General features: G+C 45.2%; 1 protein-coding gene across 4 annotated transcripts in view; it reads left to right on the top strand.

Annotated features, from left to right (window-relative positions):
- The window catches only part of C6H6orf89 (chromosome 6 C6orf89 homolog), a 48,634-nt gene extending 24,220 nt beyond the window's left edge, over positions 1-24,414 (top strand). For all 4 annotated transcript variants that reach the window (XM_047734625.1, XM_047734624.1, XM_047734626.1 and 1 more), the window contains 5 exons: positions 11,149-11,303; positions 11,444-11,583; positions 12,868-12,997; positions 15,793-15,916; positions 19,003-24,414. In XM_047734625.1, coding sequence (XP_047590581.1) covers positions 11,149-11,303; positions 11,444-11,583; positions 12,868-12,997; positions 15,793-15,916; positions 19,003-19,097 — 644 coding nt within the window. In that variant the 3' untranslated portion in view covers positions 19,098-24,414. The remainder of the gene's footprint in view (positions 1-11,148; positions 11,304-11,443; positions 11,584-12,867; positions 12,998-15,792; positions 15,917-19,002) is intronic.
- The last annotated feature ends 1,353 nt before the right edge of the window (positions 24,415-25,767 follow it).

Genomic DNA, 25,767 nt, shown 5'->3' with positions numbered 1-25,767 from the left:
GTACTTAACGGATGCCAGGCCCTGTTCAAGGGTTTTCCATATATTGCCTCATTTAATCTTTACAATTTTCCTGTGAGGGAAGTTCTGGTTTTATGCACGTTTTAAAGGTGGAGACACTGAGGTACAGTGACATTAGGTCACCTGCTCAAGGTCCCACGACTAGTAAGTCACCAAACCATGATTCGAACCCAGGCAATCCTATTCTCAGAGTCTAAGCTCTTACCTTGTGCTGGGAGTTGTGTGTAGCTATACAGTGTACCTGAAGAATCTAGCTTTAAGTTTGATTTGGGGGGAAAAAGAAAAGTTTGATTTTGGAGTTCTGTACTCTCTCTTAGCTCACCAGACGCTTCCTCTCAGCTCCCTAGTGCCCGGAACAAGGTTTTACATCTGGTACTGCAGATCCAAAGATAAGCCAAGCTCTTGGTGCTTTAGAATTTTCCTAATCTAGTCTTTTCCTAGGTATTCAGCCCCGCTCATCTTCCTGGTCTGCACTCTTATGGGTAATATTTCACTTATTGTTTGACTGAATCCTTTATCTTACTAACCCATAGTTTTCTTTCACAATCTCAGTCTTAGTTCTTATTTCCTCTCCAGCCTCATATCTTTATATTCTCGCGGCAACCATCAGTTTGTTTGCATTTATGGGATGATTTTACCAGCCATCCTCTTGGCTTTGACCCTTCCATGGAATCACGGAGTCTTAGAGCTAAAACGGAACTTTAGCGTTGATCTAGTGCATAGCCCCATTTTATAAAGAGGAAATGAAGGACAAGAGAGGTGAAGTAACTTGCTTACCCAGCTAAAAATACCAAACTGGCACTTGAACCTTTGTTTCTTAACTCTAGTGTAGCGTTCTTTCCATCACACCACACTTAGTGCCTGCTGTCTCTGCCCTCAGCCAAGCCAGGCTCCTGCATGTTAGGTCCAATTACTTTGTTTACTTGGAACATCTATAATTTTTTTTTAGATTTTATTTTTAAGTAATCTCTACATCCAACATGGGGTTCAGACCTACAACCCTGAAATCAAGAGTCGCACGCTTTCCTGAGTTGAGCCAGCCAGATGCCCCTAGGCATCTATAATTTTTAATTATGACACCCATTTTTACTGAGGAGGCCTGGGATAGTTCCCATATACAATGAGAAAGTGTCTCTCTGGATCTGTACTGCATAATTGGAACTTCATGACTTCATGAACTTCCAAGGGAAGGTTGAAGTAGATCCAGCAACATCAAGGAGTTTTGAGAATAGTAGATCATTCATGGACTTAGAACTAAGGACCTAATCAGAGTCTAAGCCAGTGCCCAAAGATGAAATTCTCAGACCTCAGGGAATGTCCCATCCTCTTATTTGCAAATAAATTTGAGGTGATAATAGCAACTGTGTGAAGCACTTTCTGTATCAGGCTCTGGGCCGTGTATTTTCTCAGTCATTACAGCAATCACAGAGTGGTTACTGTTTCTATGTCCATTTCTTTTTTTTAAGATTTTATTTATTTGACACAGAGATCACAAGTAGACAGAACAGCAGGTGGGGGGGGGGGAGCAGGCTCCCTGCTGAGCAGAGAGCCTGATGCGGGGCTTGATCCCAGGACCCTAAGATCATGACCCGAGCCAAAGGCGGAGGCTTAACCTGCTGAGCCACCCAGGCGCCCCTTTATGTCCATTTCAAAGATGAGGAGACGTTGTGCCCGGGGATTGACTGTTCTAAAAGTCTCACAGTTAGAGACCATGTTTTTAAACTGAAGTCTAGTTGACACACAATATTACATTAGTTTCAGGTGTGCAGCACAACAAGGAGACAAGTCCCTATGTCTTGCTGTACTCACCACAAGGGTAGCTACCATCTCGTACCACACAGCACTGTTACAGTACCATTGACTACATTCCCTAAGCTGTGCCTTTCCTCCCAGTGACTCATTCATTCCATAACTGGAAGCCTATGTCTCCCAGTCCCCTTCACCCATTTTGCCTATCCTCCTTCACCCTCTTTTCTCGCGGCAACCTTCAGTGTGTTTGCATTTATAGGTCTGTTGCTGCCTTTTTATTTTTTCCAATTCCACATGTAAGTGAAATCTTATAGTATTCATCTTTGCCTGACTTACTTCACCTGGCATAATGTACCCTCTATCTGCGTTGTTACAAATGGCAAGATCTCGATCTTTTTTTATGACTGAGTGATATTCCTCTGTGTGTGTATTTGTGTGTGTGTAGTACTTCTGTCATACCTTTTTAAAATATAAAATAGCTAGTATATAGCACCTGGGTGGCTCAGTTAAGAATCTGCCTTCGTGGGGCGCCTGGGTGGCTCAGTGGATTGAGCCGCTGCCTTCGGTTCAGGTCGTGATCTCAGAGTCCTGGGATCGAGCCCCACATCGGGCTCTCTGCTCAGCAGGGAGTCTGCTTACTCCTCTCTCTCTCTCTGCCTGCCTCTCTGCCTACTTGTGATCTGTCAAGTAAATAAATAAAATCTTAAAAAAAAAAAAAAAGAGTCTGCCTTCGGCTGAAGTCACGATCCCACGGTCCCAGGATTGAGTCCTGCTGAGCAGGGAGTCACCTTCTCCCTCTACCACACCCCCTGTTTGAGATCTCTCTCTCACATTCTCTGTCTCTCAAAAAATAAAATCTTCAAACAATTAGCTAGGATAGGGAGGTTATTTGGAGTAAGGAAACCTTAGACATTAAGAAAGTTAGGAAGTGACTATCCAAATTCCACAGGGGTTTATCTGGTGCTGCAGGGAGGGGATAGAAGAGAGGACTGGAGAGAGGTGAGATGCAGCATGTAAGGGGACTGAAGAAGAGCTGTGTACTGGAATGGCATAGAGTGGTCTGCTCTGTGCTGTTGGCTATTTTCCAGGGTACGATTTTGCTCACTTTGTGGTATGATGGTTCCAGCCAGTTGTATAGAGAACACATCAGATGAAGCCTTTTCAGGTAGATGGAGGCCAAGTGGGGAGTCTAGGTACTTCTCCTTTTGTAGTTGGGGATTTTATAGGAAGGGGAGGAAGGAGCCCCAGCCGTGCACCCCCACATACACCCAGACAATTTACTACCTGGCCATTCGTCAGTCCCTTCCCACCAAAATATAAGCACATTCTTTATCCACCTTTGGTGATCTCAAGGCTGTAGAGATATCAAAAGTAGCTCTCCCTCTTGAAGTTTGGCTCCCCTAATTCAGATGGATGGCATAAGCTACCCCATTCCAATGATCCATTTTTCCTCATCGTTTCCCTTCTTTCTTTGCTGGCCACCAGCTTGGCCAGTGTCTCTGCTCCTGTCAGGTACCACTCCAGAGGCCTGCCTTCTAAGATGACCGAACTCTACATTTCGTAGTTGATACTCTCAGCTTAAGTTTTCATGGTCTCCAGCAGCATTTTTATTTATTTTTATTTATTTGGAAAATATATAAGACACATACAAAGACAATAAAGGGGTATAAGATTTTTATTTTTAGAAATACAGTTTTAGGGGATCCTGGGTGGCTCAGTGGGTTAAAGCCTCTGCCTTCGGCTCAGGTCATGATCCCACAGTCCTGGGATCGAGCCCCTCGTCAGGCTCTCTGCTCAGCGGGGAGCCTGTTTCCTCTCTTTCTTTGCCTGCCTCTCTGCCTACTTGTGATCTCTGTCTGTCAAATAAATAAATAAAAATCTTTATTTAAAAAAATACAGTTTTAGGGGTGCCTGGGTGGCTCAGTGGGTTAAAGCCTCTGCCTTCGGCTCAGGTCATGATCTCAGGGTCCTGGGATCGAGCCCCGCATCGGGCTCTCTGCTCTGCGAGGAGCCTGCTTCCCTCTCTCTCTGCCTGCCTCTCTGCCTACTTGTGATCTCTCTCTGTCAAATAAATAAATAAAATCTTTAAAAAAAAAAATACAGTTTTAATAAAGAAACTTCTCTCAATCCTTCTAACTCCTCCTCCCACCCAACCACTGTTAATAATTTGGTATACATACTTGTGAATTTTTCCATGGCTATACAGATAGGTACACTTAACATATATAAGTATATTTTGGTACACACCCAGGAGACTGACTTATGTACGTACTTTGAGCTAGTACCATAGGTTGGGTGCCTTAATACAATAGAAATTCATCCTCTTCCAGTTCTGTAGGCTTGAAGTCCAAAATCAAGATGTTCGTAAGGCTCTCCTCCCTCCAGGGAAGGTTCTTGTTTGCCTCTTCCAGCTTTTGATGGTTGCCAACGATCCATAGTGCTCCCTAGCTGTGGTAACATTTCCCCCGTCTCTGCACCCACCTTTACTTGGCCATTTTTCCTCTGTGTGTCTTTGTGTGGTCCTCTCATCTTACTAGGGATAACAGTTGGGAGTAGATTTAAGGCCCGCCTTACTACAGTATGACTTCATCTTAGTTACATCTGCAAACACCCTATTTCCAATTGTGGTCACATTCTGACTTTCCAGAAGGACTTAAATTGGGGGGGGGGGGCGTTCCTATTCAACTGAGTATATATACTTTTCCAGATTTTATATTACTCCATTCTGTGAATATTCCATTATTTAAGTTTCTACAGAGTTTTTTTAATCTTTTTTTTTTTTTTTACTATTAAAAAAATGCACCTGGGACTTTCATATATATATATCTTTATATACATGTACTATTATTTCTGTAAGAGATTCTTAGAAGTCAAACAGCTGGGTCAAAAGGGCATGCACATTTTGAATTTTAATAAATACTACCCAGATTTTCTTCATAAACTTGTATCAGTCTATACTTTCATGAGCTGCATATGTACAGTGATATTGTCATTGTTTTGCCAGTTAGAAAAACCAAAGAATGATATCTTATTTAAAGTTACATTTCTTTGATTATTACTGGAATTGGATACCTTTTCATATGCTTTATAGGCCGTTTTATTTATTTTTTCTGTGAATTACTTGTTTTTAGTCTTTGCCTGTTTAACATTTTCTAATAAATAGAAGTTCATTATACATTAGAGATGTTCTTTGCCTCATATGCAAGTATTGGTTGAATCTGTCCATGTTTTCTTCATGGCATCTTGGTCTGTGTCTTGCTTAGGAAGCCTTTATTTTCTCCAAAAATTTTAAAAATCATATTTTCCTCTAATTATTTTTAAAGTTTTGTTTTATCCATTTAAGTCTTTATCTAGAATTTATTTCACTGTATAGTGAAAGGTAGAGATCAAACTTTATTTTCTTCCAAATAGGTGGCTACTTGTCCCAACATCATTTACTGTATATCCATCCTTTCTTCACTGAATTAAAACTGACCTCTATCATAAATTAAATATTCTCATTGTGTGTATGTGGGTGTCTCTACTGGATTTGTTGCTACATTCTTACTTGGTTTTATTACATTTTTTGTCTGTTTATAAGAACACAGTTCTCATTATTGCTATGGTTATGTTCTATAAAGTCCCTACAAATAGTGAATTAGTGAATATTGATCCATTGCCCTTAAGGGAAATCAGAGTTGTGCTCCTGAGAGTCTCTGGCCACATTTTCATCAATTGATGAATACTTGGCTTTGTTTTATGTATGTTTTTGTTTAAAGATACCTCATTTAATACATATATTGTTGATTCATTAACATTGAATTCACATTCAACAATGCTATAACTCATGCCTAAACAAAGCTTATCTAAGACATATATTTTCTCTGTAAGGCACATCACAGCCTGCTTGCACTTAAGAATGCTAGAACTTTAGCACTATGCTTGGAAGCCTTTTTTTTTTTTTAAGATTTTATTTATTTATTTGACAGAGAGAAATCACAAGTAAGCAGAGAGGCAGGCAGAGAGAGAGGAGGAAGCAGGCTCCCTGCTGAGCAGAAAGCCCGATGCGGGGCTCGAACCCAGGACCTGGGATCATGACCTGAGCCGAAGGCAGCGGCTTAACCCACTGAGCCACCCAGGCACCCCTTGGAAGCCTTTTTTTAAAATTAACTACTTGAGCAGTTTTGGGTTTGTGTTCACAGCAAAATTAAGCAGAAAGTACAGAGAGTTCCCATACACCACTGTCCCCACAGTGCATAACCTCCTTGGGAGCCATTCTAAACAGCAAAATCATCAATAAAAGTGCAAAAAAATGTAGCACCAAATAGCAAAAAGGACACTCATTTACAGTGTGAGAGGTGAAACAAAACGGCCAAGTGTCACCTTCTTGCATCTCAGCTAGGATTTGCCACTCTGCATGGCTGGGGATGACTGCGAAAGCATCACAAGAATTGATTGGGGTTACAAATAAATTTCAGGGAGTAGGCAGATTCACAGATCAGAATCTGTAAATAGTGAGGATTGTTCTCTTTTACAGTCACTTTATAGAATGCTACTATGTTCTTATATCTAGAAGAGCAAGATCCTTGTTATTTTTTTTTTCAAGAATTTATGTTAAAAATAAAATCATGTTCTTTAAGTTCAATAATAGAAAGACAAAAGAGGGGCACCTGGGGGGCTCAGTTGGTTGAGCATCTGCCTTCAGCTCAGGTCATGATCTCAGGGTCCTGGGGGGGTCAAGCCCTGTTTTAGTCTCCCTGCTCAGCAGGGAGTCTGTTTCTCCCTCCCTCTGCCCAACCCGGCTCCCCTGCTTCCCCCCTCACACACTCTCTCTCTCTCGCTCAAATAAATAAATAAAGTCTTTAAAAAATGGGCAAAAGATCTGAATAGACATTTCTCTAAGAAAGATATGCAGATGGCAGGAACATAAAGTAGTGCAGCTGCTTTGGAAAACAGTTTAGCTGTTCCTCAGAAAATTAAACACAGAGTTACCAAATGACCTAGTCATTCTGCTCTTAGGTATGTACACAAAAGAATTAAAAACACATGTCCACACAAAAACTTTTACGCAAGTATTCATAGGAGCATTGTCCGTAACAGCCCCAAAGTAGAACTGTCCAGCAGGAATAAACAAAATGTAGTATATCCATGTAACAGAATATTACTTGGCAATAGAAGGGAAAGGACAACTGACACAGACTGTAGCATGAATAAACCTTGAAAACACGAGGCTAAATTAAAGAAGCCAGACACAAATGACCATATATTGCACAATTCCGTTTATTTGAAATACTAGAATAGGAAATCCAGGGAGACTGAATAGTGGTTGCTTAGGGTGGCAGGAGAGGGGTTAGAATGGGAAAAGCGTCTGCTAATAGGTATAGGGTTTCTTGTTAGGGTGATGAAAATGTTTTAAAATTAGATAATGGCGATAGTTATTACAACTCTGTGAATATACAAAAGCTACTGAATTATAAAGTTTTTTTTTAAAAGATCTGTTGATTTGAGAGAGAGTGGGAGCGGGAGGGAGGGGCAGAGGGAGAGGGAGAATCTCAAGCACACTCCCCGCTGAGCATGGAACCCATCTCCAGACTCAGTCCCAGGACCCTGAGATCATTACCTGAGCCAAAATCAAGAGTCGGCTGCTTAACCTTGACTGAACCACCCAGGCATCCCTGAATTGTACACTTTAAATGAATGAATTTTATGGTCTAGTAATTATATCTCAGTAAAGATGGTTTTTTGTTAATGTTTTATCTACAAAGAGAAAGCAAAATAATGTCACTTCCCTCCAGTCCTGCTCCTCTTCATGCCCCATGTGGAGAGAAGCTTGAGCTGTCTGGTGACCCATGAGAGGTCAGGGGTGAGGGTCCTCAGGTCCACCATCTGCCCAGGGTCCGTCACATAGACTCTTACTGTACTCTCTAATGGTATCTGGGCCTTAGGGGGCCATCCTCCGTAGATCTGAAGCAGCGACCAAACTTTGTAGGTCATTTGTATTACCAAGGACGCCTCTGGCCCTGAAATTCTTTCCAGAGTTAATCTGGGGAGGGGATGGATTACTGCCTGTTGCTGTTCTCACACATTTACTCTTCTAGATGAACTTCAGAATGGGATTGTCACAGCCTCACCCCACCCCACCCCACCTTTACCAGTAAGAACTCTGATGGGAGACTATCCAAGTTCTGATGTTTGGGTAGACTTGGCCTCTTTTTAATATTTAGTCTTCCATCCTGGATCACGGTATGATATGTTTATTTATTCAGGTCTTATTTTATGTCCTCCAGTTAAATACTACAGTTTACCTTTTTTGTGAATACTGCTAGTTATGAATGAGGCCTTCTTCCATTTCAGTTTTGCAGTGAGAGGAAGAGGTAATTGATGTTCATGTGTCTAGGTGTGTTTACCTTACATCCTTCCACTTTATTCAGTCCTCTTTGTAGTACTCTAGTCTCTCTTTTTCTTTCCCAATTTTTCCTTCCTGGGGTTTTCTTCCTCTGCCTCTTTTTCAGGGCACCTCTACCTGGAAATCCCAGGAGTGTCTAAAGCTCCAAATAAAACTGAAATTCAGTAAGTCACAGCTAAAATGATCTCTCTGTGCCCTTAGGTTCAGAACTGCTCACTGCTAGCCCCTAGCCCTTAAAGCATGTTTGTATGCGTTAAGAGAAGATGCCCCTTTCTCTGGGCACTTGACTCTTATCTCCTGGAGAAATTGCCATAATTAATTCAGTTGGAATAGGATTCATGCCTGTAAGAACATGTCATGGTGAATCTGCAGTTCTCCAGTGTCTCCCGCACCCGGGCCCCCTTAGGCAAGGCGTGCTCCGGCAATCTCAGTGCACAGCATTCTTTAGGTCTGTAGATTGTGCTGTCACTGCCTCAGTTTACCTCTCATTATATGTTACCTCTCATCACAGTACAACCTTCGCCCCCCGCAAAAAAGGACAAAAACAAAGTACAATCCAATGTTCCTCTTCCCAGCCTCTCTCTTCTCAGACCCTCTAGTCACAGCCCAGAATAACCTTCCTAAAGCATTGGAAACCCCTACCCAAAGGCCTTTGCTGGTTCCTTGTTTTGGTCAGAGTCAGAAGTACTTCACTCCCTGGAGGCCCTCATCATAGCCATGCTACTTTTCCTTTCTGCCACCACCCGGTCTGTGGTCTTCCCACCACACTCTGGTGCCTTGGTCACTGCTGTCACCCTTCACTCTCTGCTTGCTCATCTGTAAAGGGAGAAGAGCAGCACTTCCTCAATAATTTTATGGTAAAAAGTAAAGATAGAGCATGTGAACATGACCAGCATGGGGCCTAGCATTTAACACGTCGATGTCCTTTCTCTTCCTTCCTTAGAACTCCCTCACAAGGACTTTGGAAACTGAAATGCTATGTAACATTATGATTACTTATGGCTCATTGTATGTCTGTTACCCAAAGTGCTTGTATTTGGGTAAGAATTCATCGTATTTGACCTATAATTAGGAACATTTGAAAATATTCCAGAAGAGGGGCACCTGGGTGACTCAGTTGGCTAGGTGTCCGACTCTCAATTTCGGTTCAGGCCATGGTCTCAGGGTCATGAGATCAAGCCCCACATTGGAATCTGTGCTGGGGCATGGAGCCTTCTCCCTCTCCCTCTGCCTGTGTCCCCCACTCATGATCTCTCTCTCTCTCTCCTCCTCTCTCTCAAAATAAAAAAAGAAAGAAAATATCCCAGAAGAAAAAAAGTCTAGGGGCACCTGGGTGGCTCAGTGGGTTAAAGCCTCTGCCTTCAGCTCAGGTCATGATCTCAGGTTACTGGGATCAAGCCCCGCATCGGGCTCTCTGCTCAGCAGGGAACCTGCTTCCCTTCCTCTCTCTCTGCCTGCCTCTCTGCCTACCTGTGATCTCTGTCAAATAAATAAATAAAATCTTAAAAAAAAAAAAGTCTAACTTTGTAGCCTCAGTTTGCCCCCTGAAACAGGTGCCATAGGAAGGTTCTTGGCTGTGCCTGGAGGCTCCTGGCAGTATAAGGATGCAGCAGAGGTCCCCTAGCTGGCAGTCTAGTCTGTCCACAACTGAGGCACATGAGGAGGGGAGGTGCCAGCTGCCTCAAGGAAACACAGATTCTCTCTGCAAGAGATGGAGGGGGTTTGGGGGGCACTCGGGAAACAAGCTGAGAACAAACGCAGTCCTTCCCTGGTGGGGGATTTCCTCCACCCCACTACTGTTGCCTTCAGAAAACAGGGAAAAAGCACTTGCCGCCGACTGCAGCAAATGTTTTATGATTAGGAGTCAGTTTCCAAGTGTGTTCATTGGTTCAGAGAATTGACTTCATTTCAGCCACATTTGGCTGTCTGTTTGTCTTTTGTTCTAGACTTTCTCCTGATTTGGTTTCCATTGGGTTTGAATCCGAAACCATCTGTGAAAATTTTGGATCCAAATTAGAGTTTATCATAAGCACATATCTCAGAGAAACAGATGAAACCCAGAGTGGAACAGAAAGCAAACAAGAAATAATGCAATAACATTAGAAGCAGCATAGTGCCAGAGGGAAGGAACAGAAGGAAACTGAGAAGAGCTGCATAAAAAGAGGGAGCCAACCTTTCAGCAGAGGACCAGCCAGAGAAAGGGTTCTGAGCTGGGACAGAGTACTGTCTTTTTTTTTTTTTTTTTTTTTTTTTAAGATTTATTTGAGAAAGAACCTGAGGAGGGGTGCTGGGAGCAGGAGCAGAGTGAGAGAGACAGACTCCCCGCTGAGCACAGAGCCTATCTCGGCCTGATCCCACAATGCCCAGATCATGATCTGAGCTGAAACCAAGAGTCCCACACTTAACCAGCTGTGAATCCAGGTGCCCCACAGAGAACTGTTTTAATGGGCACATACAATTTACTTTGTACCAGAGATGGGCCCATGAGAAGTCCTATTTCCTCTCCATCGCTTCTCTCTGCCTTCTTTCTCACTCTTCTTTCCCAGGGTCATCCTGACCTCCACTTGGAGAAGACATGCAGTGGGGCTCATCACTGATGGTGGGACCACCCTTCCTGCCTCCCCAAGTGCTGTAGACTTTCAGACGTTTGGGTCACTGGTTAGAAAATGGGAGAGCTCTATCTCCAGCCCCACATCACTGAATATCTTCTCCAAATGGTTGACGTTGATTTGACTTAGGAGATACATGTACATATTAAAAAATATTTTCCATGAAGTGTAGAAGAATATAGAGAGGAACATTCCTCTCCTGCCCACCCCTATCCCCTGTGCCCTCTATTCCCTCCCCAGAGGCTACTTATTCCATATGTACCTTCTCAGAGGTCATTCTTAGCTTTTAAAAATCATTACATCTTTGCTTTTTCCTTTTGTTGCTGAGGCTGAGGATTTACCTGCTGTGTTCTGTATCTGCCTTCTCCGTATCCCTTCCTCGCACAGACTTTGACCCTTGGTGGACAAACAGCTGTGAGCAGAATGAGTCGGACCCCATCCCTGCCAACTGCACTGGCTGTGCCCAGAAATTACCCCTCAAGGTAATGCTCCTGGAAGATACCCCGAAGAAATTTGAGAGGCTCCATCCTCTGGTGATCAAGGTGAGCAAGAAGCCTGATTCTCCCACTGCTAGGCTATTTATTTAATGGCTAGCAAGCATCAAGCTCTGTGACATACCTGAGAAGGAATCCCATGTTTTGTTTTGTTTTTTTGTTCCGCTTTTGTTTTCTGCCTTGCCAAGACCGGACAGCTCTTGTTGTCCAAGGAGCTTCAGCATTTTCTGTGCCAGTACCCTGAGGTCACGGAAGGCTTCAGCGAAGGGTTTTTCACCAAGTGGTGGCGCTGCTTTCCCGACCGGTGGTTCCCATTTCCTTATCTGTGGTGAGTGTGGGAAAGGGCACTTGGCCTGCATGTGGTAGGAAGGGGGCAGAGCAGATGTCCAAGCAGTACTGGCTACCCAGGCCCTCCCTAGCCTCGCACTGGGCAAGCACTCTTCAAGTCAGATGAAAGCATCCGGATTTATTTCTGAAGACATGTTTAGTGTTTGTGTTTATGCAGACTGCTTCCTGAGTGTGAGGGCTAGAGAGAAAGCATGAAGAACAGAAGGCCAACTTCATTTCCTGGCACTTGTTTGTGCCATGCTGTATGCCTTACTGCTTAGCGTCTCGTGCTCACTGGTGATGCTCATAATAGCTCTGGAAGTAGGCACTATCGTGGTCATTTTTCAGATCAGAAACGTGGGAATCAGAGAGGTTAAGAACCTTGTGAGGTCACCCAGCCAGGCTCGAAACCCAGATCTGTCTCCCTCTTCCTTCCTTTGTCCTGTAGAAGACACAGTCGGGGCACCTGGGTGGTATGTCAGTTAAGCGTCCAACTCTTGATACCGGCTCAGGTCATGATCTCTGGGTCTTGAGACTGAGCCTCCCATCAGGCTCCATGCTCATCAGGGAGTCGTCTTCTCTCCCTCTGCCCCTCCCCCTGCTCACACTCACGCTTCCTTAAAAAAAAAAAAAAAAGGTAAAGTCTAAAAAAAGAAAACATGGTCCATTTCTTGGGGTGAGGGTTGCTCTCTAGAAAAAAAGAAGGAAAGCCAGTTTCCATCTAGAACCATTCCAGAAGAGAATTAAAATTGCTTTTTTTTTTTTTTTTTTTTTTTTGGTCTTTTTGTTAGATAATTTCTCAGTGCTTTGGTCTTCTTAAAAATTTGCCATTTTTTTGCCTGATTGAATACTCTGGTTTAACTAGTCATCTTCCCACTGCATGCCATACCACCTTAGAAGAAAGTTCATGATTTTTGCCTCCTCCTCCTCCCTTCTGTTCTCCTGCCTGGCCTGCTGTTAGTTACTTCAGCCTCTTTTCCAAGATAGAATGAATGGACTGTTTCTTTTCTTCCTCTATATGTTGTTTTAGCTGGACTTCATAAACACCCCACCCACGTGTACAAATTGCGGCTGTGGAGTTACGTGTGTACGAGTGCATGTCACAATTAATTGATTTGGCATGACTCTTCTTCATGAACCTAATACTTAAGATATTGTCCTGATACTTTTCCCTGTTTACCTACCACCCACAGTTTTCCCACCCTTACTTAGCTCTCTGTTAGTCATGGAGATAGAGGCTGGCTTGCCCAGCTGAATTACTTTTGTCTCTTTCAAACTTTTACAGGAGAAGACCTCTAAACAGAGCACGCATTTTACGTGAGCTTTTTCCTGTTTTCACCTACCTGCCATTTCCAAAAGATGCCTCCTTAAAAAAGTGCTTCCTTCTTCAACCAGAACCTATCGTGGGTAGTAAGGTAGGACACTTTAAGAGGACTTGGGTCTAGAGTTTTCCTCTTTTGGCACCTGGGCTGATGTCATAATTCCTTGCTTTCCTGCATGTCAACTCAGAAGGTGAATTGAAGGGACACCCACATAATCTAAAGTTCTCTCCATCTGTTGCTAGCAAGGAGACCTGCAGTGGCCCACCCTTCCACAAAGACGTGCTTACAGAAAGTCTCCTTACCTCGCAAATCTGTTTCCTGCCCTTGACACCTGAGGTCAATCTACTTTTCTACATTAGGAAATAAAATCCTGAAATTTAAAGCGACCCAAGCATGCAGTTAGTTTGACTTCCCTACCTCAAAGTAGACAGCAGCAAAGCTGTAAGCAGCTCAACTTACTCATTTTGTGGATGGAGCCACTGAGCCCTAGAGACAGTGAGTGATTTGCCCAAGGACACAGCAAATTAATAGGAGGGCTCTACCCACCCACCCCCCATTCCCAGGTTTGCTTTCCCCAGAAATAAACAAATGAGAATCTTCAGGTGGAGAACCCGAAAAGCAAAAAGCTTGAGAAGTTTAGGGATGAAAGCGTTGCCAGATGTGCCCAAGGCAGGCAGACCAGTTTGGGTAGCAACACTTCTTACTCAGTCCATGGCCAAGTACCCAGAGCCCACATTACCTCTCTGGGGCCAGCTGTTTTGTGTTGTGTCTGTTTACTTTTCTCTGAATTGCTCTTTTGTTGAATCTTATTCCTGAGGAAGGTTTTTGAGTTTAGATTCGTTTGGAAGAATTAATAGGATGAAATTTCCCAAACTGTGACCCCTATCAACTCTGGGTTATGTTTTCAACCTCCCAGTACTATTGTTTGGCTCCAAATTTGCTGAATCGTGGTAAAGGAATTTCAAAGCCTATAAAAACAATCATTTTGTCTAGAAGTAAGAACTTCTGTCTGCCAGCATTAGGGTGGAGGTGCTGGGCTCTTGCCTCAGATTTTAAAGAAGATTATTCTGCTGTCCCCGGCTAGAACTCAGGGCCCTAGTATGATTTCATCTTCATAGTTATGATATAATTCTGGGCGAGAGGTTTTATCTTTATCTTGGTTTTCCCACTTGAATCTGAAGTTAATTTCACCAGTCTGCTTAACAAGAACACAGAGGATCCCAGCCAGAAGGTAAATACTAAGTTACTCAGATGCCTATCAGAGTCATCGTGTGGTTCACAAGCATGTTTTGGGAAGGGGAGTGGTCCAAAGAGGCAGAAATCCTGAGAGTCTGGTTTCTTAGAGCATCTGCTCCCCGCCCTGGCCCAGGCTTTCCTTTCTCTACAGCCTTGTTACTCCACCCTGTTGTCCACATCCCTGGGCCCTGGAGCCCGGTAAAGTCATATGTCTGTGGAGGCAGTCTTGGAATAGAAATTGGGCAGTGGAGATCTGATTGGAAGAGGCACTGGAGGAAAGAGGTGAGAGCCTGGCTTCCAGGCCCACTTCACCCAGTCCACAGTGTCACCTGGGGCCTGGCCCGCTCCATCCCGTTGTCTGTTTCTTCCCATCCTGAGGGTAGAGGCACATGGTCCTGCCCCCTCTCAGGCCCATATGAAGAAGAGCTACATCCACTGGGTTTTGGTGTCCTGGGATTTCTTCAAGACTGCAGGTGTCTGGGCCTCTGCCAGTGAGTCATAAGCCACTCATCCTCCTTAGTCCTCCTCCTGTCACGACACTGGCATTGAATGGCTCTGGTGTTGCCATGGAAACAGCATTCTGGCCAGGGCCTGTGGGCACAACAGAGAGACCAGGGCTGGGGACAGGAGAAGATAGGGCCCAAACCAGACCTCTGGAGGGGCCCAGTGCTGAAGAGAAAACCGGGATGTGGCCTGGAGAGTCGGACTTCAGATCCTTGTTTTCTGTGGGCACAGAAAGCCTTTTCCTGGAGGGGATAGAGAAAGGAGGCCCTAAGGGTTTTCTCTCACCATCTAGGTAGGAAGAAAAGCCTGAGCAAGACCAGCCTGACCTCTCCCTTTGTCTCTACTCCTTGCCCACTTCAACACCAGGGTTCACAGCCAGACCTGGCCCACAGCCTGTTGGTGGCAGTAGTCTGCCCTCCCAAGTGAATCGTTCCTGTGGGGGGCGCGGAGCCTGGCTGCCTTCTGAGGGTCTGAAATCTGAGGCCATTCTTACTGCCATTAGTTTTTCATCAGTAGTGTGATCTATCTGCTCACCCAGGTCTTGCCCAAGAGTGTAAACTTGAACTTCTTGCTGCTCAGTTCTCTTCCAGACCCTGGCAGTAAGAAGTACTATTCCATGGAACATTGCACAAAGGAAAGGCAGGCCATCTCTTTCTCTGAAAAGTCTGGATCCACCCAGACCCTCAGAATGTCGTGTACTTTGACCAGTATGTGTTGGCCTCTCCTAGACTTATTAAATCATACGTAGATGATTTGCCGTCTACCTGCTTTGGAGCTGTGGCTAGAAATAGCCGTGAATTATGAAGCTCATGCTAGATCTGCATTGCGGCTGGTGCTAAGGATGTCTCTTTAGCAGAACCCGCAGAAGAGATCTCAGTACCTGGAGATAGGGACGCTGAGTCCCTGGTCTCAATACCAGGAGACGCCAGGTTTAGGAGAAATTAGTTTGTTTTAATCCTTCGGACATAATTGTGAATGGTGTCATTGGTTCTCTTTTGCTTTTTGCTCAGGCTGCTAGAAAAGTCAGAGCCATATATATATATATATATATATATATATATATATATATGTATGTTAATCTCCCATGCCACTGGTTTTTATTTTGTTTCCTTTTCCTTCTCCCGTGTTTTTTTTTTTCTTCCCTCCAGATGTATAGAATGCATGACCTGTTCATCGTTGGCAGTGGTGAGGCCATGTTGCAGCTCATTCCTCCTGACCAGTGCCGAAGACACTGCCAGTCGGTAGCGATGCCCCTAGAGCCCGGGGATATTGGTAGGTGCCCCCGCCCCAGGTGGGGCAAGGTCAGTCACAGGATCTTTGTAGTTCTTAACTCAAGAACTGTTTTGAGAATTGACACAAAGTTTCAATTAGCTAGAGTCAAAAATAGCCTTCTTTTATGGACAGAGTCAATATTTATGCTTTAGGTGGAACACTAGGCTAAGGAAGAAAGGTAGCACAGAGAAATGCCTCCTTGTATATACATTTAGAATGCATGATGTGTCTGTCGGTCTTAGAAGTTTCCAGTTAGAAGGCATTATAGAAAATACTGAGAGCAATCCTTTATTTTTCAGATGAGGAGCTTGAGACCCAGAAAGGAGAGGTGACCATCCCAGGTTCCCATCAGCTAAGCAAAGCATTGAGCTTAATGTGTCTTCTGCAACAGAGTCAGGCCAGGGGGAGGTACAATTCTAAATTCGAGGAAACCCTTTCTGTGCCTGTTTTGTTCATAAAACAACACAAGCAGTGTGCAAGGGCAACAGCCTCATAGGGGAGTATTACCTTCCCTGTGGCTCCCACAGCCAGGGCCCCCCTTCACAGTCATGACTCATCCTTGGCTCCATGATTTCCCAACTGTGGCTTGTTCTGTGCATTATTTTCTAAAAATCTATTCCAAGAAAACAGGTCTGAATCAATTGCTGTCCATAGCAATCATTTTGGCGGTAGAGTTTTCTTGGCAGAAGCAAATACCAAGTGTCACAATTGCCCTCTCTGTTCCTCCTGCCTCACGAAGCCTAGGGGAAGCTTAGCACCCATGACAGAGCCCACGCTGGTTTTCCCAACTGATTCCTTTTCATTTTACCTCCACAGAAGACCCCGGTCCCTACTTCCCCTCATTTGGAAGTAGGGTTTAGACTGCAAACTATGACAAGCTTTAATCCACGTTACATAACTTGTTTTAGTTTAGAAATGAAAATAATGAGCAAATTAAGCATTAACTGATAATGGAGCACAGCTGGCCTGGCCTTTGGGAATTACTGCAAAAAAGAGGATTTTTGTGTAGAAATTGTTCTGAAGCTATTTTCCTGTAGTGGAGGTGACCCTTCCGTGAGGCAGGACTATTGCACAAGTCTGTGTGGCATTTGGGGTTGAGTGTGTAGTGATGTTTGAAAAAGCTTCTGTCTTCTGTTCTACAGAAGTCTTGACAGTTCAGACAACTACAGAAATACCTCAGTTATCCAAAGTTTAGGTTGCTGGAGCCCACAGACATCTAGAATGCCACTTACAGAATTAAGGGGAGTAAATGGAGGACAGGCAGTGACCAAAGAAGCTGTGAGCATCAAAGGCTGGTGGGAGTAGTGCAGAAAAGCCTCAAACCCAGAGCGTGATCACCTGCCGTGCTCTGACTGGCCGGTTTGCTGACCCAAAGGAAAGGAGGCCTATGAGTAGCAGTGTCCATGAAAGGCCAGCCACAGGACAGCAACGTGGGGAAGGGATGGGGGCTTGACTAGAACCAAAGGAAGAGGGCAGGTCTGGGAGAAGAATGGGGTGGTGGGGGTTGGGGAAGACATCGGGCTTCTGGAGCAGTGGCAGAAACAGAAGCCATAGCTGCAGCTGCCACAGTTAAAGACGAGGACAAGAGGGCCTCCTGGGTGGCTCAGTCGATTAAGTGTGTGCCTTCGGCTCAGGTCATGATCCCAGGGTCCTGGGTTGAGTCCTACATCAGGCTCCCTGCTCAGCAGAGAGTCTGCTTCTCCCTCTCCCTCTGCCCCTCTCTCTGCTTGTGTGCGGTCTCTCTCTCTCAATAAGTAAAGTCTTTATAAAAATACATAAATAAAGACAAGGACAGGAAAGCAGAACCTGACAGCAAAGGGGAATAATTCAGTGCTGCTTGTAGGATGGGGGCATCTCCAGCACCTTTGGGACCCTTAAGAATCGCACTGGTTTTCTGGTTTTTGACAAAATAAGCATTGTCCTCTGAAGGCTGAGGGGAAGGGGACAGGGATACATGTCACCAGAAAACCTGTGCTGAGAAGCATTTTCAAGAACAATGTAGGGGTCAGGCCTCAGAGGCTGACACTGGTGAGCCCGCACATGTGCTGTGATTGAGGAGTCACTGCCCATGATGACCTTTCTTGAGTCACCAAGTAGAAGTTAAATTCTGTTCAGTGCTCTCAGTTTTTTGTTTTTTTTTTTTAAGATTTTATTTATTTATTTTACAGACAGAGATGACAAGTAGGCAGAGAGGCAGGCAGAGAGAGAGAGAGGAGGAAGCAGGCTCCCTGCTGAGCAGAGAGCCCGATGTGGGGCTCGATCCCAGGACCCTGGGACCATGACCCAAGCCGAAGGCAGAGGCTTTAACCCACCGAGCCACCCAGGCGCCCCCAGTGCTCTCAGTTTAAAGATAGGTAAGGTACATCATACTCTAGAGATGTTTCCTTCGGGAGATTATTGAAGTGTTCAAGTTTTTAAAGCTTTTAAGTTTACAGCTCACATCAGTGTTTCCTGAAGAGTTCTTCAGATCACTCATGACCTGGGGATGGGAGCACGAGCCCTTTAGAAAGGCTCTTGGCAAATAGGGCTCTTGGGTCCTTTAATTTTGGGAACCGCCTATCTTGTCATTACATAGTACACGTTAGTGTACCAAAGGCTCCAGAAACCTTGGTGGAACCTAGTGTTTCTCAGACTGACTTGACTATGGAACCCATTTCCCTTGGACTATCTTTCAGGCTGATGCTGTTTGCAGAACATGATTTAGGACATGCTGGTTTGAGCTAATCTGGATGTTCTATCATGAGACAGTGTTAGAGATCACAGGAGGAGAATTGGACTGGGGGGGTCCCCTCGGAATTCATCCTGTCTTCTTGCTGATAAAGATGACATGGGCCTGAGAATTGATGCCCAGCTCCAACCTCATCCGGAACATCCTGCCCTTTTAAACTTGTTGAATTGAGTCCTCGTTCCTCCAGCAAGTGGTGGCGAGGAGGCACTTTGGTTCACAGTGACTCCTGCCAGATGTCAGTTTGCACAGAGGCCCGAGCACTGGGGGTGTTACTTGAGGCAGACCTGCCTTGCTCCTGCCCCCAGGTGTGCCTCGTCCCTGACATTTACCTGCTGTCCTGTTGCTCTTTCTCTATAAGGCTATGCCGGTGCCACCCACTGGAAGGTCTACGTGATAGCCAGAGGGGTCCAGCCTTTGGTCATCTGTGATGGAACCACCCTCTCAGAACTATAGGAAACAAGAGCTGTACAGAGGAACAACTTCGAGAACTGAAGATCAGATTGAAAGGGGAGAAATAAAAACGATGAAACCACTTTCCAAGGTCACTTAGTTACCTACCCTGTGCATGCGTGTATGAGCCAGCCATATGCTGGAGGCCATGGCCAGAGCCTGGCCCTCCCGACTCTTCCAGCCTAGTTGCTTGGCCAGGACTTTGCCAGTACCTACCTGTGAGAGATTGGGCTCTCCCATCTTCCACACCTTTTGGAACCACAGCCTCGAGGCTGCCCCTCAAGCAGGAAACAGGATTGGTGCCTTACCTTACTCGCATGGCATGATCCCTTCTGCTGGCTCCCTGGCCACAGAGAGGGCAGCCAGCAGGTCCAGACTTCAGAGCCGTCCCTCACCAGGTGGTCCTGCTTGTCCTGTCTTCCTGGCCACACCACCCTGTACTTCTTTTGAAAGCCATAGCTGATTAAAGAAGTCATTGCAGTTTCCCCAGCAGCACAGAATGTAGAACCCATGAAACAGGATTAAGTAATCTCATTGCACTCAAGAAAAGCACCGCTTTCCCAGTGTCCCATGACTCTTGGAGTCTCAGTGATGCCAGGTTGGAGTGTGATTATAATTGAAATGGTAATTCCTAAGGTAATACTTGCCTCCATTTGATCAAGTTCTTAGGCCTACCCCCACCCCAACCCCTTCTTGCTTGGCTTGCAGAAGCTGGACTCCCCGTCCTCCCTCGCTGGCAGGTCCAGAGCCCTGGACTGCTGAGGCAGCACAGCTTCTGTCAGCTGGGTTGGTTTACCAAGTGTCTTCAGAGGGGATGAGTTAGAGTCCTGGCCTGGGGAGAGGGTGCCTCCCCGGGTTTGATCTTTAGGGTCCAGCTTTCTGCAGGGAAGATGTTTTACAGATGTGTCAAGCTGATGTTGTAATATGGTTGGGGAAGGAACTCCAGACCCAACGTGTTTGCCAGCTGGGTGTGCGACTCTGGGATCCTCTGTCTTGAAATGATTTCTTTCTCCTGGGAAACAAGGTGAGGTATTTTTATCGTTTGTAAAAATATAAAGCTATGTTCTTTCAGTTGGGTGATTCCCTATGCTCACTGTTTTCTCCAAGTGCTTTTAATATGTATTAGTTAAATGGTGTAAATGAGGGCATACTTTTCTTCCTCTTTTTTCCCCCCTTATTCCTTTATTGATGCTGCTATTTTGATACCTGGCTTCTAGTCACGCTGTTGCCAAGCTGAAGAAAAAAGCCTGACTGTGGCCCTTTGGTTCTGAATCGCAGGAATCAGATGAGTACAGGGACCATGGCAGAGTGGACCAGAGCAGACAGTGGCGAGAGAAGGGGGTGTGACTCCTTGCAGGGTCCTTCCTCTGCATCCTTGGAGGTGGCCTTGGACCTTATCCCTGGGCTCTCTCTTAGCACATCTCCTGAGCAGCGTTGGGGATCAGCAAGGCACTGAAAGGCTTGTTTGTGGGTCTGTAAAGGACAAGAATGGTTCACAGAGCTCAGGGCGGAACTAATTGGCCTCTATGGACTTCAGTGAAATTAGGATAAATGGTACCTGAGGGAATTTTTCCTTAAACAAGTCTGTGCCTTGTGTGGGTTAATACAGGCAAAACAAAATTTTTTGTAGATATAAAAGTCATGCTGCTAAGCAGTTATGATTTAAGAGGTTTTATTTCAGAGGGATCATCTTGAGGCCAGCTTTGCGCAAGCTTTTAGGGCCTTTGCAGTGTCCTTACCCCTGCTGCGCATGGAGAATTATATGTAAACAAGTTCTTCAGAGTTTTCTTCATTTGGGCCCTTTGGGTTAACAAAAGAGAGGGTTCCCTAGAAGAAAAAGAAACTTTTGGTGACTGAGATTTCTGTTTTGTCTTTATGAATTACCCTGTGTTCCTTCTCCATTTCATTCCTGCCCTTCATACCTTCAATGTTCATAAAATATCCGCTTCAGCTCAAAACTTTGAAAACTTTGAAAACCCTTGTATGTGTTGCTGTTCTGAGGTCTCTCCTGGAAAGTCCCCTAAGCCCCTGAGCTGTCTACAGTTCAACCAAAAAAATGGTGTGGCAACAAAGAAGCAGAGATTTTTGTGCATTTCCTACTCTAAACTTAAAATCTATCCTGTTCAGAGTTGAAGGTCAATTTCTGTTAAGGGAGGAATTTTCCGAAGAGAGTTTTCCCCTCTTAATTACTGGATACGTAGAAGTAATTTGCCTTCTTCTCAAGGCAGTTCTGACAAGCAGAATACAGGAATGGCTCCCCTCAGGAATGGCCTAATTGGCAGCCCGAGGCCTTGTGTGAGGGTGCTGCTCACCCAGCTCTCGGCTTTTTGGGGAAGTGGCGGAAGTCCCTCCACATGACCCCGTGTGCAGAAGAGAGTCATCAAGATGAGGTGTAAGGGTGAAGGGCAAGTATACTTGTCCGATATTGGTAACACATTATACCTGTTCAGGCTTATAAAAAGAGGCAGAACTTACCCTCTCCCCACTCTCAATTTTTTTAGAGAAGGGAGGGAGTAAAATAATAGGGTTTTGAGCATAGAATCTAGGGGCACCTGGCTAGCTCAGTCAGGGAAGCATGCCACTCTTGATCTCAGGGGTTATAAGTTCGAGACCCATGTTGGGTGAAGAGATTACTTAACAATAAAATCCTAAAAATTAACAAACAGAATCTACGTATTTGGTGAGAAACGAAACAGTTTTAAGAAATGGGTAGGTTATGGGGCACCTGGGTGGCTTAGTGGGTTGAGCCTCTGCCTTCTGCTCAGGTCATGGTCTCGGGGTCCTGGGATCGGTCCCCACATTGAGCTTTCTATTCAGCAGGGAGCCTGCTTCCCCCTGCCTCTCTGCTACTTGTGATCTCTCTCTCTCTCTAGCAAATAAATAAATAAAATCTTAAAAAAAAAAAATGGCAGGTTTAGGCTCGTTTTCTAAGGATAAGAATGGTAATGTTTGTCCAGTCCATTCTAAGAGGGCCTCAGTCTCCGTGGTCTTCTTTAATTGTTACTCAGTCCTGTCGAGTAGGTGTTAAAGCCTCATTTTTCGGAAAACCTGGGCTTAGAACAGTTACCTGCTGGTCAGTAGGTTGTTGGTTTTGCAGCTCAGTTTCGCTGCCTCAGTACAGCCTGGTGCCCAAGAACCTAGCTGTGGGTTTAGTTGCCTGGGGCGTGTCCCCACTGGGTCAAGAGAACCTCGGGGTAGGGTCAGCAAGTCAGGAACTCTTCAGGGTTTGTTTTCAAGATTGTTTTAGACAGAAAGGGAACAGAAGAGGATCTAACCAGATGACTTTTATAAAAATCCTTTCACTTTCTCCCTCCCCATTTGAAAACTCTTTAGAGTGAGCGTGGCTGGAACACAACTGTGTCCAGCCATTTTCCCATCACACATGTTTCCAGATGTGTGACCAGAAGAGGGACTTTGCCCAGTTCCAGTTGTGGCTCCCTTTAGAGTTTACCTCACTTGTTTTTCAGCTCTCTGTTTTCTCATCCCTTCTTCCCAAACCCAGCATAGGCCTCTGTGTAGGAGCAATTTGTTTTTTAAAAAACTGTCAGTCTCCTTCTCTGCTGGTGATGGCCTCACTCATTTTAATATAGTCTGGGATGAGAGTTTGTTCCTTAACCAGTGGCTTCCATAATGAACATTCAAAAGCCCAAAGCAAATGTTCATTTTTCACCTAATCCTTGCCTGCAGGAGGCGGCCAAGTTGTAGGGGAAAGAGCCAGAGCTCTCTGGTTGCGTGGAGACAAGTGATCATGACTTTTTGAGAATCAGTTCTTGATCAGAAGGGTCTTTTAGGCTTTTGAGCTCTCCTGGTGATGGAGGAGAAACTCTCCTAAATTCACGAGTTCACACTCAGTAGCTTTAAGTGGTGACCCATCCCTAACTAAAACTGGTCAAAGGAAAGCAATGCAGAATGTGCTTTAGATGGCATTTCCCCCCTTTTTTTAAATTTTAAATTTCGGTTAACATACGGTGCAGTATTGGTTTAAGTGGCATTTTAGATTGGGATTCTGTGTTTGGAGCTACGCATGTTGTGCACAGCGCCGACAGGTGTTGGGACCAGGAGGCCAGGAAGGGGCCAGTGCTTATGGGGATAACCCTGTAGCGAATGAAAAATGGGAGGCTCTGGAAATAACGCTGTGTCGCCATCAGCGTGCATCTCCCCGGCCTCCCTACCCCCAGTCTCCCGATATCTTCCCAAAGAAGCAGCTTCTTCCACAAAAGCGTCTCCAAGAAGATGGACAGGTGCTTCCCTGTTGTGCACCACACCCAAGTTGGCCCACCCTTGGACACAGTACGGTTTTATGCGCTGGCCTTGGTGAGAAACCATCCAGCCAGCTTGTCTCTCGTCCAGGTCCCTTAGTGTCTGGTTTCCCTGCCCTGCATAATTTAAGCATTAGAGCTAAGTACATCTGTCATTTTCCTCTCTCCAGAGACTGGGAAATGTCCAGAGTTTTTCAGAAGAGTGGAGAGAAGAAATGTTATGTAACTCCTAGTGTAGGCCTGGAACTGTCCAGACATGGTGGGACTGGGGCTGAGCTGGAAACCATTCCCCCTCCACTTTGTGCGTCTTTTAGTCGGCGTGGATCCAAGCGTGAGCCCCAGCTGCAGATACCTGAGCAGAGAAGGGAAACCAGACTAGAGTCAGACAGAAACTGGGGAGTCAGGCCATCAGGGTGTGCCAAACTTTATTTACATTTCCTCACAACAGCTCTGTGGGGTAGGGGAGGTCACCCTGTGAAGCCACCTTTACTCAAAGATCAGCTGTGTCCCAGCCTCCAAACTCTAGCCCCTCGGGACACTTTTGGCCCTTTCAGGAACAAGCTCTTGCCCACAAGAATTCATGACAGGTTCAGACAGACACAAGGCATTCCCAAGAACCCTTAATCTCATCATGACCAGCAACTTTGCCCCCAAACTTCTTGTCATAGTGTCCCCCCTCAGAAACGTGCCAGCTGTGATCTCCTCTCTCCTGCAGAAGGGTCAATAACAGGTGTCTAGGCTGGGGGAGCAGACTGGAGGGCAGAGCTAAGCCAGCAACTCCTGCTCAGCCTCTTCCCTGCCCAGGGAAAGGTCTTGGGATAGCTGCTGTGCATCTTCAGGGAACCAGGGAAGGTCCTGATAGGCAGAGGGAGACGGATACCTGTCCCAACCGTGCATGTGTGCTGTTCTAATATGTATTCGATGCAGAATGTTGACGGTAACTTAATGTACTGCAAGCTTGTAAAGACTTCTGTCATGTAAAGAATGTATGTAAATTAAAGTTTTATGAAATGAAAGCTCTTACTTTTGCAATTAAAAGTGTGTATGTTGGTTGATAAGAACTTTCCTATACTTGGTGTCATTCTTAAATTTCCAGGTTTCTCTTTCCCCATAACTCAGGAGACATCTAGCCACATCGTACTCATTAGGCAGCCCCGAGGTGCCTTCAGGGGCCTCCCGGTCACCTGTCCCTGATGGCCCCGGTCCTCTCTAACATTCTCTCCCAACTTTCCCAGATTTCTCTTTTCTTCCTATCCCTGCACTTTGCCCAGAAATCAAATGAGACCCTGGGTGCCTTTTTCTGTCTCCCCAGCCAGCTGCACATGATCCAGATGCCATCACAGTGTCACCTCCCCTCTGGATGTCCTTGGTTCTTGAGGGAGGTCAGCCAGGCCTCTGCTGGCCCACAGGAGCCAGCTGCCACTGATCAGGGCCACTCTTGGCTCTCAGTTAACCTTACAGTGCAGGTTTGAGTTAAGTCATTTTGTTGTGTTCACATTTTTTGTGTGATTTCTTTTTTATCTACATACAAGCTTTATATAAATGCATGACTAGGACTATTTCTTGGGGCTCCTGGGTGACACAGTCAGTTGAGTGTCCAACTTTTGGCTTCGGCTCAGGTCTGACCCCTGGGTTGTGGGATCAAGCCCCACGTCAGGCTCCATGCTCAGCGCAGAATCTGCTTGACATCCTCTGTCCCTCGCCCTCTGCCCCTCCCACTCATGCTCTCTCTCTCCCACTCTAAAATAAATAAATCTTAAAAATTTCTTACATTACATGCTGCTTAATGTCCTTACTTTCCTGCATTGCTTGTAGCAGCATTCTCCCTCTCCCCCACATTGCTCGCCCCTTCCTGTGTGTCTTTTCACAGTTTCCTCCATGCTCTCTAATCATCATTAAAATCAAGATTTTTGTCATTGCTTTATCAAAAATCCAAACATATTACAGACACTTCATTTCTTGCTTTGCTTCCTCAGTACCTCCCAGAGTTCTCTTTAGTCAGCTGGCATAGCTCTAATCCTTTCTTTTAATGGTGTGGATATGCCATCATTTATTCCACAGTTCTCTTATTAAGGCTAAGTCACATCCTGCTCAATGATTATTTGGATTATAAGTCAAGAAGTTTGGAGTTAGTTTTAAAAACACTTGTTTTTAGGGGGCACCTGGGTGGCTCAGTCTTTAAGCGTCTGCCTTCAGCTCAGGTCATGATCCCGGAGTCCTGGGATCTAGTCCTACATCGGGGCTCCCTGCTCAGCGGGAAGCCTGCTTCTCCCTCTCCCACTCCCCCTGCTTGTGTTCCCTCTCTCGCTGTGTCTCTCTCTGTCAAATAAATAAAATCTTTTAAAAAAGAAAAAAACTTGTTCATTTACAAAATGTATATTCATCCTTCTTTGCTCCAGCTAATAGATGTTCTT

The sequence above is a fragment of the Lutra lutra genome, chromosome 6, assembly GCF_902655055.1.
Source record: "Lutra lutra chromosome 6, mLutLut1.2, whole genome shotgun sequence".
Taxonomy (NCBI): Eukaryota; Metazoa; Chordata; class Mammalia; order Carnivora; family Mustelidae; genus Lutra; species Lutra lutra.
The sequence above is the reverse complement of the archived record's forward strand: the minus strand, read 5'-3'. Positions and strand labels throughout refer to the sequence as shown.